Source organism: Atractosteus spatula, chromosome 17 (assembly GCF_055471065.1).
Source record: "Atractosteus spatula isolate fAtrSpa1 chromosome 17, fAtrSpa1.hap1, whole genome shotgun sequence".
Taxonomy (NCBI): Eukaryota; Metazoa; Chordata; class Actinopteri; order Semionotiformes; family Lepisosteidae; genus Atractosteus; species Atractosteus spatula.
This window is the reverse complement of record NC_142722.1, coordinates 18,715,685-18,737,043: the sequence shown is the minus strand read 5'-3', so window position 1 is coordinate 18,737,043 and position 21,359 is coordinate 18,715,685. Positions and strand designations below refer to the sequence as shown.

Here is a 21,359-nt window from a genome sequence, read left to right as displayed (position 1 = left end):
ATTCCTTGCGTTTCAAGTGCCAAAGAGCAGCTGAACCTTTTAAGAGGTTTATCTTTACATTTTACATTTTCAATCGTTTTTAAGTTTTACGTTTACAGTTACACACTGCATTGTGTAAGGCCTAAGGAAGGAAATCTGAACTGCGTGCTCCTGTGTGCACTCTGCAGGTTTTCTCCAAGTGTGGAGCAGTGAAGAGCTGCACGATCTCCAGGAAGAAGGACAGAGCAGGTTTGGCTTAGACACTGCTGCAAACTGCAAACAAACACAAAGGGCCCAGCAGGGTTATTCTCTATGTTAGAGTATGTGTCTTAAGTATGGCTGCAAGTAGAGATGGTTGGCTTTTAGAATACAGTTATCCAGGATGAATTGTACTTGATATTCCATTGTGTTCCTTTGTATAATTCTAGATACTGTGAATATTTATTAAAAGTATTAGCTTTGAGTGAAGATGACAAAATCAGAAAAATTACTTGACCTTTCTCCTCAGTCTCTCTGACTTCTCTCCACAAGGTGGTGGTAGATCAGAAGAAGTTTTTACAGCAGCCCTTCTGTGGGAAGTGTGAGGAAACAAATGGTCTACAGAATAACTGTGATCATTTCATTCTGCCTTACCCTCCTGTTAATCCCTTCAGCCGCTGCTTTACTTGTACTTTGGTTTAAATTAAACAGTAGCAAAACACAGAAAGTGTAAGACATTTAAATAAGAGCTGCAAACTGTGAAAGAATTACGTTCACCTGCTGTCAGCTCTTTAAAAGGAGTGTAACGGGTGTTCATAGCTTTCATGATCCTGTTGGGAATTTTCAGATTCCTTATCTCTCCTCCTTCTCCCAGGTGCCCTGCTGTCTATGGGCTATGGGTTTGTGGAGTTCAAGTCCCCCACATCAGCACAGAAGGCCCTGAGACAGTTGCAGGTAAGAGACCCATTCCACCTTGTTTCCTCTCCCTCAGTTACTGCAAATGGTTTCTAGAGCGAGTAGCCAACAAAGATCATGGGCTCAAGATCATGGGCCTGTGCAGGCAGCTGCAGTCACAGTCGTCTGGGAAGGGAAGATGTGTTGGCTCAGAGCCTGCCGGCTGCAGGTTTGAATCCTGGCTTTGCCACCCGTTTTCTCATTCTCAGTTGGCCAGGGGTGTCACTGATGAAATGGGTTTGTCTTGCTGTGCAACAGCAGCTGCTTGAGTGAGAACAGGCTGACTAATATAAAATGTGGACCCTCCATCTGGAAGTGCATGAGTTTTAATTCACAGTTCCCAAGTTCACAGCTGGAAAGCTGCATACCTGAAGTGTAGTAAAAAGTTCAGTCTGTGCCTAGAGATTGTGGAAAGTAAGTAATGAGCCTCTGTCTCCCCCTCAGCACTGCACTGTAGATGACCATCAACTAGAGGTGAAGATCTCAGAGCGAGCAACCAAGTAAGTATGAGCAAATCTGAATGAGCCAAATGTTCAGAGATCTTGAAAGACTTCCTTTAATGACGTTGCCTGGGATTTATAAATATACGAAGAATGTAGTTATGTACAATTAATTCCAGGAACATTTGCCCAATCATCGAATTGTTCTTTCAGTACACGTGTTAAAACAGCAGTGTTATATGCTGACCTGTGCTGACCCTCTTCTGCGGGGTCTTTGCCTGCCTGGCTTAAGGACCAGGAATTACTAACTACAGTAAGAGCACTAAGTGTTTGATCTTGTCACCCACATGTCCTGGAAGTGGCCCTGTGACCATGGAAAGACAGCGTGTAGGCCGATATGTGAATGGAGCGTTTGGGGAGGACTTTTTCTCCCAAGTTTTTTTTGTTTGAAGTACATGATACAAAGCAGTGCAGAGTGTGGGGCTGGTCAGATAAGGGCTGTCTTCTGTGTCTTGAGGCCCGTCGTGGTGAGTTCCCGGAAGAAGCAGATAACAAAGAAACAGACCACCTCCAAGATCTTGGTCCGCAACATTCCCTTCCAGGCCACAGGCAAGGAGCTGCGTGAGCTTTTCAGGTACTCTCTACCTCTGCCAGTCGCCACCTCTTGATGTCCCGGTATCTCCCATCAGTCCACGTGAGGGTTTTGTGAGGGTGGGATCCCATAGTGTGGTTTCCATAGACTCGGTGCAGGTAAACTGTTGCTTTCAATAAGAAACCTGCTCAGTCTGCTTTGACCCCGTTTTGCCTTTCCTAACTGAGTTCAGCATTTAAACGTTTCATGTGGATGTCGTGAAAAAATTTGCAAGACCCGTCAGTGTGCTTCCTTTTGATACCTGAAGTATTGTAAATTATCAGAGCAGACTGAGTTACAGCAGAACCCCAAAATATTTCTGCAAAAACATTCAGGCCGACAGCACACATGGTCTTGCACAGCTATTAATTTCTCCTCTACTCTAAATGTGCATCAGTTTCAAGAGTTTTTATTAAATTAATTTCCATATTTTTGTAATACAAGGGGAGCTTGCTGACGGAGGAGCAGACGTGTTTTTCACTCAACCGTATATTAATTGAATTCAATATAATATTTATATTTTTAATGTTCTGTTTAGTTGTTCAATACATCCTTTAGAGTTGCACGATGGACTCTTTGCTGAACGATCCAGATGTGCACTTCCTCTGTTGGCCTCAGCGGGGGGCTCCAGGCCAGTTGCCTGCCTGAAGCTCAGTGGCAGCCTGAGTGGGGAGAGTGTGGGGAAAACAGAGCTTTCCAGCTGAAGACATCTTCTCACTAGACTTGGGAGGGAGAAGCACATTGTCTTCATGTGTTAGAGCACTGATTTAGATTAATTGTAGGTCTGTGTGTGAAGCTGTTGAGCACAGAGCAGAGCTCAAGTAGGGAGTGGAGCAGGCTGTCACGCGTTCTGGACTTGTAACTCTTCTCTGACTGACACTTGTGGACAAAAGACCTCAAGAGGCTGCGTTCCAGTTCCTCTCAGATTATGACAGAACAGTACATGATCAGAATAATCTATAAACCGGGTAGGTTTTTAGAGATGATTTCAGTAATTGCCAGTTTGTAAGTTGTAGGGCCAGTAAAGGCGTTGCACAAATTGAGCTCCATTGTAAATAAAAAGATACATTTCTTGCGAGACTTGATTGAGTTATATGGAGCAGTTGTTGAATTTTGTTTTTCTTCTGTTTGGAAATATTCAGAGTGTATTGGTATTTTTTTATATAAACTCACACTCTCCTCTTGTTTTACAAGCTGCCAAATGTGTGAATTCAGAAATTGAAATTCGTTTTACTTGTAGCTGCTAAATATCTGTCTGGCCCGTTGTTCGTCTACTTATTTTGTGCATCCGTGTGGAATAAAAAAAAAATACAAGTCATATAGTATTATATATAGTATGTATATAGTATGTATAATATATATAGAATTTCATGATATGTACAAGTATTTTTATTTTAATGCAGTGGATTGCACTGTTTTCTTCATATGTTCAAGTTTTAACCTGCAGTTATAATAGAACTGTGTGTAAAAGGGCTCTTGCTGTGTTGTGAGAGGACTTGCCAGTAACTTCAAGTGTTGCTATGAGAGCTGCATCACTTGTCCAAGTGGCTGTATCACTGCTGTGGGCTCTGTGGGACAGTGTGAATGCAGTTTTGGGTGGCTGTGGTAGTGCACATTTCTGAAGAAAGGTGTTGTGACAGGCCTACATCCCAGCAGGTGATGCCTCAGCACATGGAAAACTCACAATGTGAAGCAATGTGCTGTGCTTGGAAAATGTATTTACTCTCTTCACCATGTATAAAGTAAAACCTACTCTCAACAACCCAACACCAGGTATCACCATTAGTCCCTTTTAATTGCCAGGCTTAGTCTAAGGTTAAACCCATGTGAGAATGAGACTCAGCCATTCACCAAGTATCTAATTAAGCAATAATACATGTGTGAACACACACAATAGTTACACCTAGTGATCTCTAGTGGCAGGTCAGCTGAAACTGATATCCTAATTCATGCTGGCCTGCCACAAGCCATTTTGAATATTTCAGTCACATTGGGGTGTTCATAAGCTATCAACTGGAAATTTGATTAAGAAAATGGCAATAAAAGTTAAAGCAATTCTAAAGATTACAATCCTTTCATTCTCTCACCTGTTTAAGCCTTATTTGTCTACAGTACTCTGGTCTGTGATTGGAACATGCTGAGTGTACTGCAGCCTGTCTATGATATGTCAAAGCTACAGCTAAGTTTATTTGCTGTCAGAGCTGGTACTAGTCTGTCCCTGGCCTGTCCCTGGAGTTAGGGAACTTTTGGCACAACTGGAAGAGTAAGATAAGGTCTTTACTTATGTACCAGCTCTGAAAATAGAAATACTTATTTAGCTGCTCCTTTTTTCATGCATAAATCACAGTCAGGTTACTTACCGTGGGCAGAGGGAAAAAGAGCCTATTGTTGTGACGTCAATGTCCTTGTCACTGGACACGCCACATGTCCTGTGTGTAAGAACACTGAAAATGAACGGGGGGGGAATTCTGGGAATGCAGCGTAAAGTGTATGTGATTAGGAACCTTTTACTCGTGTAAGCAAAGTAAAGGCACAGCTTTTTTAGGATAAGGGTTGGGGATGTCTTGCTAACTGAGAATTCTTTAAAATGGAAGTTAATTTCAGAATATTAGAAAGGGCAAGAGCCAGCTGTTACTGCTTAGGGACAACGTAAGAACATTAACATAACTTATTTTAAAATGCAGTTATTTTGTGAAACGTGGTTCGTTAATTAGGTAGGGTAGAATCTTACCTCATCGACGTGATTTACACTTTAGTGGTAAGATACTTCCCTTCAATGAAAAGTTCGAATCTGTGAGCGTGTTCGTTAGGCTCTTGTAAGAAATGGGTTTGAGGTTTTTTGAGGCTGGTTCAAAACCAGATGGGCTTGATGGATTGCATGGCCTCCTCTTGACCTCGGAGAGCGAGAGGGTGTGTGTGTGGCTGTGCAGGGGGGTGTTTGTTTATCGGCCCTTCTGCGAGGCAGGACTGCGAGCGAGCGAGCGAGCGAGCGAGCGCACTGCCACCGCGGCCCAGTGAAGCAGGGAGCGGGCCCGGCGGTTTTATGTGGTGGTTTGTCATGTTTATGTGAGCCGGGCTCAGTCCTGGGCGCTCTATCGATGTTCCTGATGCTGTAATTGATGGGGCTGCATTGCTGTGATATAGCGGGGTTAATGGGCCTTGGCGCAGTGAGAGCGATGTGACAGAGCGGGTCTCCTTAACCCTTTCCTCGCCTCTGTGCCAACTCATGGGCACAGCGGGCTCTGTGAAAGCTAGGGCTTCAGCTGTGCACAGGCTCTCAGAGCACTGCTAAACCTTGAAATACGGATGTACCTTGAGTGTTCATTCAGTCCAGATTATACAGTTAATTTAAAGAGCTAACGATTGAATTGCTTTCCTGATCAATGTGCATCATACAAATATATTTTTTTATTTAGAAGGAATTAATTGAAATATATCACTTCACCTCGGTTCATTGCTGCATTGCTTAAATGTGGAAAGCAGAAATGAGGGCTAGTGAATGCAACACTTGATCCATCCCTTATCTTTTCTGCTCACCATGCTCACACGGAGAGCTGCACATTACCTCTGAGGAAGGTATGTTTTTGTGCAATTTTAGGAGGAACGCGACTCTCTCGGAAGCCAGTGCAAGCTCACAGGTGCCCGAGCACGTCACGACTTAGTCATGTGGCAAACTCGCGAAGCTCCACACAACAGCCCTGCCAGTTCTGTCGGGGCTCGGTGGATCGTAGACCCCCCAGGTGGGGGTCCCACCACTGTCGTAACCTCGATATAACAGCGTCTGAACAATAGAGCTCAGTCTGTGCTCTGAGCGAGTGCCCTGACTGGATGAGCCTCTCGGATTCCCCTCGTCAAACGTTTTTACTCATCAGTTTCACGGACCATGTCCGGATGTTGGAGTCTGGGCTGCTGCTGCTTCCCCTCACTCCTGTGCACAGCTCCTAGACGTTGGCAGGAAGGCATTTCCTGAGCAGCCGGGTCCGACATGAAGGGCCGTGGCTGTGCTGCACTGTGCCAACAGCGTTATTAGATGTGCAAAAGGCACATCAGGGAATCTACCCAGATTATCTTTCCATGGCACCTGGATATTGACGGGGCTGAGCAGTCCAGTCCTCGGTGTAACTTCATTAAAACAAAGCCAGTAATTGTTGTGAGGCAGCTTACTCGTTCGAACCGGCTTACCTCGGAGATCTGTGAGTAACATTGCTTAAAAAAGAAAACGCAGAGAGTTTTCTCTCTGCCAACGACAGTGCTGTGGAATAGGGCTTATTTCATATATACTATTCCTTTAGTATGTTCAAGTAGAATATACATTCTTGGAAACACAAAAGAAATAGAGCCTACTGTGTTGAACCGCACATTCTCACAGTTAAGTGATATTGTTATATCACATCCTGGCATACATTTTCGTTACATTTTCGTTATTACCATCTGGTTGTAGTATGTTAGTGAGTATTGTAACCATCGGTCATGCTAATAAAGCACCTTGAATTGAATTGAGTACCTTTGGACAGAAGTCGTGCAGTATTCAGAATACTTCAGATTCCAAGTATGAGCACAATAAGTTTTTCAGACATAGGAATAATTTTGGGTTCCCTTGTTATTTAAGCATTGATATCGGGGACATTATGTTGTGCAAGTGCACATTTACTATTCTGCTTTTTTTTAGCACAGGGAAAGCATTTTGTTACATTTTGTTACTTTTCTGCTGAAGGGATGAAGATCAGCATTTGTAATGTTAGTAAATTGGTTTCCCGAGAAGTACAGTTAATACAAATAGTATTGGGGGAAACCTTGTAAAAGAATGACAGGGCTGCTTTTTGAGGCTTTTATAGTCAGCACGCACCCTATACAAAAGAAGTCATGCATGTTGTATCTTTCAGTGTTGCCTGTGTCAGTCAGCAGGGGGCAGTGTGGCTCCATTCCCATAGTGGCTGGCCCATCTGTGTGTCTGTGTCTGTGTGTGTGTTAGAGGACAGAACGGGGAAGCTGTGGTTCAGCAGCCCAGAGCGTGACTGCAATACTAGATTGGAGCGGCTGTGCGCCTTGCCGTTGGGAAGTGGAGATTAAGCAGCAGCCACTCTGTATTTATACACACTGCCTGCACTGCTGGATTCCCTGTGTTCCTGCCTGTGTGTGCGAGTGTGAGGAATTGGGTGTGTGTTTGCCTCACTAGGTATGCTTGTGCTCTACAGTGTAAATGCATTTGTGGCTCTCTGAGTGTACGTGATCTGCTGTGTATTTATTGGGTTTTCCTTGATGCATTCACTAGCTGTGCGCTTGTGTCCAAACCTTTCTATGGTTTTAAGACTTCCTAAGCATGTATGCATGAAAAGTATCTTGTACCACTCTTAAGTATGCATATATCTTAAGATCAGAGGTTTAATTTTTCCTTTTTTTAGTTTTGATCACATGGTTTTCCCTTCACTTTATTTCAAGCTGATTCAATCAGTTTCTTAATCAAAAATAGCAAAACTCCATTAATTGCGAATCAAGGTTAGTTGCTTTTTAACTTAATGCATGTATTGAGTCACTGATTCTTTTTTTACTCTATTTGTGATCTGAGCTCGTATCTTTCAAGTGATGTTGATTGCTCAGCTCCAAACCTGTTTAATTCAGCATCCTTTATTACTCTGGGTTTCAGTGGAAGCAAGTAGTTGGAAAAAATGAAAAATGCAAACCTGACTTTTACTCTCTGCATGAATGCACAGGCCTTTTCAGTTTCACGTGGTGACTTTTATTGTGTGTTTACATTCACAGATTTTGTAGTGAGCATGTTCTCCTTTTGCATTTCAGAGTATCTTGCTGTCGGTGCGTGTGCCTGTGTGGGATGGCATTTTTATTTTAATGCCCACTGAAATGGGAGCATAAAAATGAACAGGAATTCATAAAAATCTTTCCACAATGAATTTCGGTACTTTCATTGCTTCCCATGAAAGAAGAGAGGCAGTATTGGATGTGATCTGTTTGTCATCTGTAATAAACCAGTTTATAGAGGGATGTCCATGTTTGCTCATGTATGTGAGTGCACTATACCCATCATAACTGCAGTGCATGTTTAGAAATGTTATAGCACAAAATGTGAAAATGTGCAATCTGTAGAAATGTATGAATAAGAGATCTTGGGTCCCATTTTCTCTGCTAGGTTTCAGGTTCAAACCATAAAACAATCCCATAGTAAAATAAATTTTAATGAGGTGGTGGCCACACTTCTCCAAAAGCAGCAAATATACGCAGACAAACCTTTTGTGTGATATTGAGTGAAACAACCATGATGCTTTGTCTGATTTGTAATTCTCTTTCTTATTTTCAATGAAGACATTTTTCAGTTCTTCACTCTTGGTCAAAAAATATGTAAGGCGGGATCTTTTCTTTGCTTCATTACAAAACAGCCAAGATTTTTCACTATGACAAGAAGTTACACAAGTAGGTATGTCTAAAGAAAGATTATGACAAAGTCACATGATTTGTCTAATTAAAGAAGCAAGGAGGAACAGCGAGGAGCTGTAGCAAGAAAGTTAAAAACCGTTCTGAAATTTACCTGCAGCCTGTGTAGTGACTGTAGTTATGTTTATTTCCTTGCTTCAGCTAAAACATCACCAGATTCTGAAGCTACATCATGAAATAATTTTTCAGAACTTAATGGATGGACATCACCTAGGCTTCAGATCTAGTCATGTGTTATTATAGTTCAAAATATTTAGTGGCAAATTAAAAGATTAAAACAAACAAAAAAAAGTGCCTTCTAACTGCATTGTTTTATGATTCTTGTCTTAAGACATGTTCTAACATGCAATTCTAACAGATTTTGCCCCACGTATATGGATTCTCCTATTGAGAGTTTTGCAGTCAGACTAGAAGGGGCTAGCCTTTTATAAGTGATCTTAGAGCTTTCAGAGCTAAGCTCATCACATAAGATTGAACCGGTGATGGCATCGCAACAGACCGACAGAGAAATATAATTTTAGAAGCAGGTGGGGGTATCTTAAGTGTTTGCCCAAAGCTGAGACAGCCCTGGCTCTGTGGCACTGCATTGATCTCGTTCCTGCTTCAGGAGGCAGTGGGCAATGTGTACATTCATGGCATTGCTTGCTTGAAGTCTCTGGAGGAGCTCTGCGCTGCAGCATGTGCAGATATTCTAGTGGAGTGATTGCCCATCACAGCTTATAGATGACTTTTTTCGTATCAAATTACTGTATCAACTCCTCTAGTCATCAGCAGTTACAGTACATAGTTGCATTGCTTTTAAACTGTAAAGGCTGTGATCTCAAAGGAAGCCGATCTGCTCCTACCTGTTGACATTGTGTAGGTGTGAAGCACATCCACACCTACTGATCCTGCACAGGTAAAGTCAGCATGCTAGACACTTTTCTCACTTACTGGCAAAACGGTACCACTTTTCCTCTTTTACATAAAGTGGTCCTGGGCCCTTACAGGAGTATATGAATTGTACTTTCCTACATGGTGAATTGGACATTTAGTAGTAGTTGGTTATTGCTTTTTTAGAATGCAACTTCCAAGTTATTAATATGGACAGGCTTGCTAAATGAAAGAGGGGTTTTCTTGTAACTCTCGGCTCTGTTAGCAGCTTGCACAAGGGGGCGACATGTTTGAATGTATTGTTGTTTAAGGGGTTGCGTACCGCATTGTTGAAACACTCAGGAGTCAAATTACCCTTCTTTTAATACCTTACCACACTCTCCCGTAGTTACTTGGTATTGTCTGCGCATTCCCATGGCAATCTCCCAGAAAAGATGAGAAAAGAAGCACATTGCCCCTCATAGTAATAACTTCTCTGATCAATAAACATTGATCGGAGCTGATGTTTATGCCGTTTAATATATATATGCACATGGAATTGCTCTTTCAGCCACTCCAGCCAAAAATCAGCTTCCGTTGTAAAATTATATACAGTAAGGTCTATCACACAAGCTAATAGTATTGGATTGAGTCCACTGTGCTTTGTAGGCTTGATTGTATGGATGGGAGGCTGTCTGGGTGATGTCATTCATGTGTGCTGCTCCTGCTGAAGTCTTTCAATAAGGTGTCATAGCAAAATCTTGCATTCTGTTGAAGCCTAGAAGTAACAGAGATGAATGAAACACTTTCAGGTCATCTTAAGAAAGGACAGCAATGATGCTAGCTCAGGTCACTGCTCATCAGCGTTACTCATCTGCATTAAGCTGGAGGGGAGGCTCATACCACAGCCTGCAAATATTCTTTGTAATATTTAGGACTGGCACTTCTTGGCCTGGGTTTGCATCTCTGTTGAAACCATATTGTATAAATATAATGACAATCCTACATCTTAAGTAAAACCTAACTATTAATTTGCTGTCTTGTTGTATGATATTTTGTGCAAATCGTGAAAGTTGTAAACACTGCTTGTGATTAATTTCCATACTTGCTCTGCTCTATTTTGTTAGTAAGACAATTTGTGATCATTTGTTCAGATATTAGCAAAAATACCTAAACTTAACGAAGCAAAAAGATGTAAGTTAAACTAAGGAACTACAGGAATTAAATTCAAGGTAATCGGGTTGGGAGATGAGCAATCGGCACCTTTTTCAATGGTGTTGAAATTACAAATAAGGTGAAACTGAATCAGTGACATGACCAAAAAAATAATGCAGATTACAAGAAAGGACTTGCCATTTTTTTGCATTTACTTTTAATTAACAATAACCTATTTTCCTTGACCTTTTAAATTGTACAAAATTAGAATCCTTTTCAGTTCCACACATTTTTAAAGTCTACTATGCAGTTCAACAGCCTGGACTGTTGGAAATATATTGTGTTACAAGACAATTGCTAGATTTGTCATAAGAGTTTACTTGTCCTTTGTTTTCTGTGATAGTTTGACTCCACAGCCTGTCCATTATTGAACTGAGTTACATTTGCCTCCATATTGATCAGTTTTATAACGTTGCCATTAATTTAAGAATAGAATATTGCCTTTGATTACCTTTCGTTATGTGTCCAGTATAATGATTTCCAAAAGCACATGTTATTGCTTAGTGTATACTGTACTGTCCATGTCAGGTGCAGAGAAAGTCCCCATGATGAGCCTTCATTTAGGGAAGGGCAAATAAGAATTTGTCCAGTGCTACAGTGGTAGGATATTTTTAAATCTATCGAAACAAAAAATAGTGAATTTGAAATCTTTACTCCTAAGAAATCCTAAAAAGAAGTACCAGCTATACTAGAAGTTTGAAGTCTGAGGCGATTGCCGCTGGCACTTTGAAATGTGGTACGTTAGATTTGTGTGAAAGTCAAGTGCTTACTTTTTGTTTGCTTTTTTGTGCTGCTTTTCATAATCTTTCCTTTTCCACATCCTCCTTATTTCTCTCTCTCGATTTTCCTCTCTTCTTCCTCCTCTGCCTCCCCCTCCTCCCTCTCTCTGAAATGCGAATCTGTGGAAGAAATGGCTTGTAAATTAGCTGTGGTCTCGCTCGTGCCCAATGGCCCTCTTATCTGAATGCGGGTGTTGATTGTTGGACTGTCTCTCAGGGTGAGTGACGGCTCAGGGTTTGCTTGTGAAATGGCTGATTTTTGTCAATGTTTGTCTGTACGGCCTTATCTTCAAGCCTTATATTAACTGCCTTGTCACTTCACACAAGCCAGCGCTGTCTCTCTCCCTCTCTGGCTCTTGCGCTCTTTCTCTCCTGCCTGTGTGAGATTTTGACATCAGAATGCAGTGCTCACCGGACCCCCATTCTGAGGGCTGCTGGGTAATTCACAGCAGAATTCGCTGTCCCCATTTAAAGCCTGTCTAAAGACTTCAGTCAGTATTCCTCAAATAGAATTTTTCACAGCGATAAGACTCAGAGGCTGCAACACCTGTGGGGAGTTAAATGCTTCTTTACTGAGGTTTTTGTCATCTTAAGTTAATTCTTTATGATCTGCAATTCTTTGTTTTTCCCCATAATGCCTGTTTTTTAAAAATATAAAATGGAATTACAGTCTTCAAAATAAAATTTGGTATTATTTGATATTCAAATGATATTGAGAAATGGAAATCAATGATTAAGAAAGTTATAAAACAAAACTAACTCAGGGTTTTAGAAAAATATACCTGTAAATAAGCATTTTCTTGGTATAGTAAATTCTGTTCTTTAGGGCTTCCTTGTTTAATCTCTATTTGGAGTCGTTGAATATGTTAGTCCTCATTTGGTCTTCTAATTAGTCTCAAAGTTTTTTCCAAATTGGTAGCTATGTGTTACACAAAGCTCTAGTAGACCTGAGGGAATGAGATCTGTAGGAAGTTAAGTATATTCATTAGATTCACCTGTTTATGTATTTTTGAGTTTTGAGATGTTGCTTTGCTTCCCTGTGTTCCGTTCCTGGTTATTCGCCTGTGGGAAGCGGATTGAGGATTGAGTTTATCGCTGAATTGGTAATTATGCCACAAAAGACGAAGGAAGAAACATGTATAGCGAATTGCTCTTGGTAAACTGCAATGCAGTGTTGGGTCAGTTCAATTGTGTAATAAATGTAATTGGAAATTCAAATCTTGAGGACATTACAACAGACTAAGTGTCTGTTTTACATTGACATAGGGAAGAAATAGCATCAATGCCAACAGAGACTGCATTGAAAATCTGAATGTTTTTTTTGCAATTTAGATAATGTGAAAAACAAAAGAATGTACACCTGCCTTTACAGCACAGAACCGATTTTACAGGAGCAGAAAATAAGGACATTGCCAGAGATAAGGTTTTGATTAGAAAAGTGATTTTTTTCTTAAGACATGATTAAACTTGTCAAACAATTCGTGTTACAAAAAAGCAATAAAAGATGATTAAAAACAGCAGTAATGAGATCACAGGAAAAGTAAAGAATCCAGAATTGTACAGTACAGACGAGAACCATGTGAAGCATCCATTTGGAGGAAACTGTGATTCCATGCATATAGCTCTCAGACAATTACCTTTAATTAAAGCAACGTCTCTTTTTAATTGGATGCTTAAAGACTACAAATTGCAAGAAAATGGGAGTAATTTGAGGAAATTGGAAGTCTGTGAGAGATCTCAGTCCCGCTCGGTCCTGAACACCCACAGAGGAGAGAGAGGAAGAGACAGGCAAGGCTGTTTGTCCAGACAGGAGAGAAGCTCCTAGTTTCTTTCTGAAAGAAAGCATAACTCCATGAAATAAAACTGTGGTATTTGTCTGTACCTTGAAACACATTATTTTTCTTAGGTTTCTGAAAGACTTGGTGTATATCCTTAGTGTGATTCTAATCTGCAGATTGATCAGGATACTGTTTGTTTCCTCTCAACACTGATCTTGCTCTCTCGGACAGTCCCACAGAGATCGGGGGTGCGCTGCAGACGAAGCTGCGGTCCAGCCGGCTGAGGTAGCGCTTGGAAATTGCAAGCCGCTACAGGTGTCCTGATCCTGCAGAAGATGCCAGATCTGTGATCAAGCACCTGTATTAGTTAAAGCCACTGAGGAGCCCCCACCCATGACGTTCAGTTTATGCTGAGTGATGCTATGAATTGAAGCGCTACACTTAAAAACTGAACTATACGTTATTTCAAGATAATGAGTTACTGTATCTCAATAGCCCCACCATAAACACCTAGTTGAGTGTGTCTGTCATAGACTGAAAATGTATGTACTGTATGTATGGAACTGAGATCCTGGGAGGTTTAGCTATGTATTGTGTGGTCATCTTTTTTTTTTAAAGAGATGTTACTCATGTTGCTAGAGGTCTGGGCTGAAAGATGGAGTAAGACCAGGAGGAGCAGGGGCCTGGCTGCCTGGTTAAAACGTCTGAGCACCAGCAGGCTCTGGCTGGAGCAGACCTGCTCTTGTCGGCTGTATGAATTGTGTGGTGCTGTTGCGAACGAGGCAGAGGGGAGGAAGCACGGTGGAGGTGACACTGCGCTGTGGTTCTCTTTTCGCAGAGAAGGTGAAAAGTAGCGGCTGTTTTTTTTTTCTTTTTGTTGTGTGATTTTTTTATCCGCTTTTTTTTGTAATCGGATTCTTTTGATTTGCACGCCGTTCACTGGCAGGGTTTGGGTTTCAAAGAAGGGCTGGAGTGACTGACGGAGTGAAAGGAGTGGAGGGGCGGTGCAGGGGCAGCTGTTTTGTGCAGTCCAGTGCTAATTGGCTTCTTGCTTTGCTCTGCACTTCGCTCTCGGCCGCAGCAGACACTTGTTCGGCAGACGTCCTGATGAACCTGGTCTGTGCCAGGCTGTTTGGCCAGCGGAGGAACCCGTTTTCTTTCTGCATGCGCTTTGAGCCATCTTTCACTGGGGCTCCCGAGAGCGTCAAATGTGCATTAGATGTGAACGTTGCTGCGCTTATGAATTATGAATTTTGAAAGAAAAATACAAGGCACAGGAGAGTGAAAAAGTAAAAGATAAATTGCGAGAGAATAATATATACACCTCTACTTTTGTATGATTAGTTATATTATGTAGAATACAACAGTTTTGGTTGCCCCTGTTTGCTGAAACTGGTTAAAACAGTGCAGTTGGGTTATGAAGTGTAGCAGGTGACCTGCATAATGTATGGCGTCTATTTTTTTGTGCTTAAGATGCTGCATACAGTCTCCCGGGTCTGACCATTCCTTCTTTAAAGAGAAACAAGCACTCAACAAGCTGTACACCCAACTCTAGCTAAGAGGTTTTTTGTTTGTATTTTATGTCACATCATTACAGTTTTGTGAAGCCCCTGTCTGATCCATCTTCTCTACCGTGTGTAATAAATGGCTCTGATAGCCTCTGTTTAGCTTTGGGGGGAAAAAATAGAAAAACACGATGGCTCTTGCATTCTTGCCATTATTCTTTTGCTTTGAAATCAGATACATTTGTGGTTCAGTTTTGCTCTTTTTGTACCCTAGCCAGCTTTTAATATTGTGCCTCTGTTTCGCCACAATCACTTGGCACCGAACCTGCTGCAGAAGGTGATGCCTTCTTCCTGTAACCTGGATCTCTCACGACGGAGACCCTGTCGTTTAGCACAGCCCGGTCCTGGCGGTCTGGCCAGCTGTGGTGTGGCTCTGCCTCTGTCCTCTTCGGGTCTAGAGAAGGCCTTGTTTCTCATGCATGCGAACAAGTCCCGTTGGCCCTGGGGAGGGGGTTGCCTTTCTGCATCGTGCTGCTTCAGATGATTGTGGCAGAGCTGAATTGCACTGCCGCTGGCACAGGGTCTCCTGCTCTGAGGGCTGAAGGTTTTTTTTTACCAGCTTGAGGCTCAGAAGTGCTGGCCTTTATTTCTCTTCTGTGCTGCTCAAGTAGCAAGTCAGATCACTTTGGGATGGCCTGTGTTTCATAGGTGAGAGAGGTACAGCATCTCTTATTTTTTATCACTCTGCAAATGAGAGATTCTTTTGTAAGGCACTGTTGAGATTGCAGAGCAGTTGAAGAGAGGAGTGTTTTGTAGAAGATGTTTCTTCATGAAGCACAAGGTTACAGTACCCAGTCAGTGCATTACAGTGTAGTACCTGAAGCTTTCAACTGCTCAAGTGATGTACATGTACTGTAGGTGACCATGTGGCACAGAGTTCATGTGGACAATTGGCGCCGATTCATGTTTGCTTGTGAAAGTGATGTCAATGTTTTAAAATACCTTTAAACCTGCATTCTTTCACTGCAGAAACACTGTACTGCTTTTTCAGGGAAAAACAGAAGTATTAATCCAAAACTGAACAAATACAATATAGAATTTCTGCTGAAAAGAAGATACTTTTATTGTAATTTATTACTTTCTGGATTCTTAATATATTTTAATTAAAAATATTAATGTTATCTTGAAATGCACCATCAACTTAAAATCAATCTTTGCATTCACGTATTAGCCCTTAACCATTTCAATAACATCACTGATAATTAAGAATAATATATAGTTACCATTAAATGAAAATGTTGCTATATAAGTATTACTATAAATAAAAATTCAATATTATGTACCATAGTATTTAATTTATAAATTTTACTAATTGTTGGCATAATATTATGAATGCAACCCCAATACATGTGTTCATTTGTGCTTTTTAAGAGGTTTGCCTTTTAAGATGCAAAAGAACAAATCACTTGTTGCCTAATTTTCATTTATTTTGATTTTCCTTTGTCTGTCTGATTGATAGAACTATTGATCAAATTCTAATTTGGTGCTGGAAGTTGTGGTTGACGTAAAATTGGGAGAGGATGAAACGGGTCATCCTTGCCTTACAGGGGTGGGGCCGTAGCGAAGCCAGAGATCTGAATTCTGCTGCAGCGGTGACTCGGACAGCCACCCTGCTGGCTGATCTAACCACTGCTGCCACTACAGGGCTCTCTCTCGCTGGGCCAGCCACCCCCCGTCCCCTGGATTAGCCCAGCACAACGCCCGCCGTGAAATTGAGAACGCCTTAATGCTAACCTGACCTGATTTCTGACAATCCCAGCACTGCTTTCATCTCACTAGGTGTTAAACAGGGAGGTGAAGCCCATTGGCTATTGACATTATTCGACTTCATGGTTTTTTTGCCAAGTCTTACGCTCAAAATGACTCCTTGGCCTCTCCTGCCAGGCTATATGAGCCAAGAGCTGGTGAGCAATCGCTGTTTCTTTGTTGTGTCGCCAGCTCAGGCTCGTGATTGCAATCCGCTGTACCTGTGATTGTGTGGCCTCCTCCACCTTTCCACCTTTCACCCTCCCCACACCGGCCTCAGAACGCTCCTGCCAAGGCTTGAGCTGAAAGGAATTCTTTCTGCTGCTAAAGCCCGTTAACAGGATTGGCGAGGCAAGTAGGGGTAAATGCGGGTGTGCATTGAAAAGGGGAAGTGATCCGAACAGATTTCACGTCCTCATTTTATTTCCCCTTCTTCCTGTTCTTACACCTGTGTTTCAGTCCACCCGCCTAATCCTTTAGTCAGAGGAACCAGACAGGTAGGTTTACGGTTAGCTGCGATTAATGTGACACTTGGTCTAGTGGCATTCTCGCAGTGCTTCTGTTAGGGAGCAGTTTTTTCATGTTATAACTCACTAAACAGGATCAGGCTTCTCGGGGCTCTGTTCGTGCACAGTTGGGGTTTTTGGGATACTCCGATTCATTTTAATGTATTACAGAGCTTGAATCTAACCTTCCTCGTACAGGTTCCTCTGTATAGGTCTTTAAATTGCAGGTTTGGTATTTGGGTGTGGAAAACATCATGACAAAATATACTTAAATGCTCTGCTATGGTAATTTGATTTAAAAACTGCAGTATAGATACTTTCACAGACCAGTATGTATAATATATGGTTTCACAGACCTGTATCGGGGGTAGTCCTTTGTATACCGAAGATAGATTTGGATAGTCCAAGAGTAGTGCTAATTAGGCTCTGTGTAACCTCTGATAAAATTGTCGGTTTAGCAAGGAACAATCTACAGTAGATTTGAAGTGATTAAAAATGATTTTTTCGGAACATTAGTTTGGAAGTTTATTTGAAGTGGAAGAAGCTGAGTAACCCTTTCAGGAGAGCAGTAATTTTGTTAAAAACAGTAGAAATTAAAAATAAGGCTGAGAATCGGGGGATGGAGACTAGCCCGTCGACTTTCATTGGAGTGAAGTGCTTGTAATGTTCTGAAATGTCCCTTGATCGTCGACAGTAATGTTGTGCTCTGGCCTGTAGAAATGTCTCCTCTTTCTGTTGGGAAGGGATGTAGTTTGGCTTCCCTTCCCAGTCTTGAGGTGCTGGGTTTTCTCGGTGTCCGCGCTTGCAAAGCAAAGCTTTCTCTGTGAAAGCTCTGGAATGCCATGATCCACGTGGGGGAGTGGAGAGAACACGGTGTGAAGGTAAGGCACGCTGAGGGACTGGCTCAGCTTCACCTGCTGTACCTTGACCCTGTAACACTCCTCTTGTTCTTCGCCGCTTTGCTCATGCGGGAAGCTTGGCTGCCACAGTTAGGCATTTCTTGCCTGAGAAACAAAAGGGAGAAACAAAAGGGAGAGATGCAAGGGAAAAACCTATTGAATCTTGTTTTCTCTTCTGTTTGCATTAGAATTTTCTTCAGTGTGCGTCTCCCCCTTCGCAGCGTTCTGGCGGACTGCCAGTTCTGTTCCTTAAGAAAGGAGGCTGTGTTCGTACCAAGGTCTATTAAAACACATTAAGAGAGTAGCTAAATGAGTGTGAAAAGATCACGGATCAGAATGTGCAGTGGGTTTGCGATGTAAGCCATTCACGCCCATGGAAATGTGATCAATCCCTCCGAGCTCATTTCTGAAAATAACATTCAGAATATTGTTGATGGGAAGAGGGGGGGGTCTTTTCATACATTCAAGGTCTTTTCTCAGATTTTTGCTCTTTTTTGTAGATCTGGAGGAGGGCTGTTAGGATGAACAGGCCTGTCAATCGCTCATGTATTGGGCCTTTTCCCCCCCCAGAGTCAGCCCCCAGGACTGTCTGGTCTGACTTTTCTTCAACCTAGTTCTAAATTACTTCATTAAAACTCTTAATTTAACCAATAACTGCTTTAATTAAACCCCTGTAATTGTTTAAACTTTTCAGAAGTTTCAGGTTTTTAAGTTTTCTTTGAAGTTTATTACATAAATTCAAAAATCTTCAGCTGTTGGAAAACGGAAAACCTTTTTTAACAAAACATGTAGTTACATAATTTAATAGGGGCCAATAATTTAAAAATGGTCTTTAGATATTCACAAGACCTGAAACGTGTCAGCCAGGGGCTGTACAGATTGATATTGAGGTAACGCAAAAAGAGAAACAAGGGTTCTTTTCCGTGAGCTCAGCCAGTTGGAATGTCTCTGGATTGCTGCTTTTTAATACAGAGTTCTGTGGTGCTTCAATAAAACTTGACCATCCAGAATCATCATTCGTTAAAATAATTTCCCTACCTCTCCTGACTCCTGAACACACAGCGCTCATCCTGAGCTTCCTCCTCTTCCCCGTATTCCCAGTCCTTCATTGACGGCACCATTGGCATGTGGTGTGCTCTTAGTAGGTTTATCTTTGTGAGCTCATTATACAAACAGGACAGTCATGATTTTGTCATGTTTTTAAGTCAAGTTTTTTTTTCACCTGTTTAAATTAAAGAAAAAATGAAATTACCCCAGGCAGTTTTTACCCATTTCTCTCATGCACAGAAGGTCTAAGATAAGGCTGTGAGTAATACCCCCTGAATGCTGTATATTCCTGTGTGTTTTTCTTGCTCTTATACAGAAGGAGATTAATCTCAAAAAGTTTCATATCCCATTTCACATCTTTTGATTAACTTTGGAACATTGCTGGACTTGGGAAGAAGATTGCGTGGTTATACAGTGCTTTCCAAAACTCACAATAAAATTGAATTTCTACTGATAAAGTTGTCTCCCTGTGGTGAAACAGTGCTTTCTCCCTCTCTACCACAGCACGTTTGGGGAGCTGAAGACCTTGCGTCTGCCCAAAAAAGTGAGCGGGACAGGGGCGCACAGAGGGTTCGGCTTCGTCGACTTCCTCACCAAGCAGGACGCCAAGGTGAGCCGGGGCGTGTCGAGCTCTCGCTGCTCCTCGTGCTTCAGTCCTCATTCGCTGACTTTCACGGCAGCAATCTGAAAGTAAATTGACGTCTCTTAATGAATGCAGTTTAAAAGTTCAGCTTGCTGACAGTTCCCTTATGTTTACCGTTTTCAAGGGTCCAAATTATTGTGATGGGATATGCTTATTAACTTTGAACTCCTTTTCATTTTCTTCATCGAAACATAAACATTTGTGCCCTCAGCTTTACTGTCTGGTGCCGTCTGAAATATGAGCATCAAAGCCTCTACCACACTGCTAGTGGAGCTGCTGGTGTCCTGGACCTGTTGTTAACCTGATCCTGTCCCACCTGAAGGTGTTGCTCTTTGCTTTTAGTTAATAAGCAGCAGAGCTTTTCAAGCTTCCTTCAGTTCGTCTGTTCTTTCAGGGACGTATCGGGTCACATTTTGGTTGCAGTAAAATACTTCAGAATGCACTTCATCATACAGAAAGGCACGCGAGTTTTTAACCGTTTGCTCCGGTTGTGTTCATTTGAACATCTGAGTGGTTGCCGCTGTACAGTTGACACAACCCACATGCCATGCTGACCAATTTCCAGACCTATAACTTGCTAATTATACTTATTCACTGTAAGCATCATTTCATACCCACAGGATATTTACATTACTTCTGTGTGTCCACACAGTTTGAGCTGGTTTTGTCTTTAATTCAGTCTAAACAGACAGACGCACGCACTCGGTCAGCATTCGGCTAGCATGACAGATGCATTTTGAAGGGTCAGAGGTCACAAATCTTATGGTCAAATATTTTTTTCTGACAGGAATTATACAATACTTAGGCAACGCAAAAACATCCTTTAAAATATCAAAATCTTTCCCTTGTTTATCCGTGATGAGGATAAGGACGTCTTATGGTAGGAGGTCCACACTGGCTACATTTTGAGCACCTCCGTCTCCTGAACTGTTGTCTGTCTCGGTCCAGAGATCGGTCTAACTGTTTTTCCCAGGGGCAAACATTTATGGAAATTTTCATTAAGGTCAGCAGGCGATTGATTTCATATGGAATGACCCATGAATCTTTTATGTCAAGGCTGGGAGCCTTCAGGATCAAGCTCAGTCAAGGCTGCATTTATTAGGTCAAAGGTGGGCAACCTTGGACCTAGAGGGCATCAACTCTCAATATCTTAATAAAACCAATTATATTCTAAAGTGAAAAAGTGAAGCATTGCTTCCACTTTTTAAACTGGTGATGACTTGTAGGAACATAATAAAAAGGTTTGACGTAAACTGAGGTCAGTGATAATTTCATGAGGGCAAGGCTACAGCTAAACAGGAGTTTTTCTTTTAATTTTTAAAAATATCACAAATTCCATCTGATTTCCTTAATTGCATACAAAATCAGACAGCCAGTATGATGGCACAGAGGTTAGCATTACTGCCTTGCAGCACTGTGACCCTGGCTTCGATTCCTGGGGTGATATCTGTGTACAGTTTGTGTGTACCAGTCCAGCTGGTAGGTTAATTGGCTTCTGAGGAAACGCCCTGCTCTGAGGGTGCGTGTGTCCTGTGATGGACTGGTGTCCCATCCAGGGCGTAGCCTGCTGTGCTTGCCAATTGCTCCCTGTCACAGTGAACTGGACCCGAAGCGATCAGAAAGTGGATGGATGGATTTCCACTTTTAGGTAAAAACAAATGTTGTAAAAATTGTTACCAAATGCTCTCAAATTATAGTGGGTTTTATTTTTTGGCGATTTTTTTTTAGCACGTCCCCACTGTAGCAGACCAAATCTTTCTCACTTTATTTCAAAGCAAGACGCGCTCTAGGCAAGTCTGTGTGGAAAAAGCCTTTGTATTGGCAAGGAGGGTGATGTCGTGGAGTCAGGGAAGATGGAAGTCACAGACCAGGCATGCTAGGGCTCTTCCTTCAAGGTCA

The 21,359-nt window shown here is 41.9% G+C and overlaps 1 protein-coding gene across 2 annotated transcripts in view; it reads left to right on the top strand.

Moving 5' to 3' along the window:
* Positions 1-21,359, top strand: part of rbm19 (RNA binding motif protein 19) — a 51,517-nt gene that overhangs the window by 15,986 nt on the left and 14,172 nt on the right. For both annotated transcript variants that reach the window (XM_088935803.1, XM_088935802.1), the window contains exons 18-22: positions 168-228; positions 833-912; positions 1,357-1,412; positions 1,870-1,986; positions 19,322-19,427. In XM_088935803.1, coding sequence (XP_088791929.1) covers positions 168-228; positions 833-912; positions 1,357-1,412; positions 1,870-1,986; positions 19,322-19,427 — 420 coding nt within the window. The remainder of the gene's footprint in view (positions 1-167; positions 229-832; positions 913-1,356; positions 1,413-1,869; positions 1,987-19,321; positions 19,428-21,359) is intronic.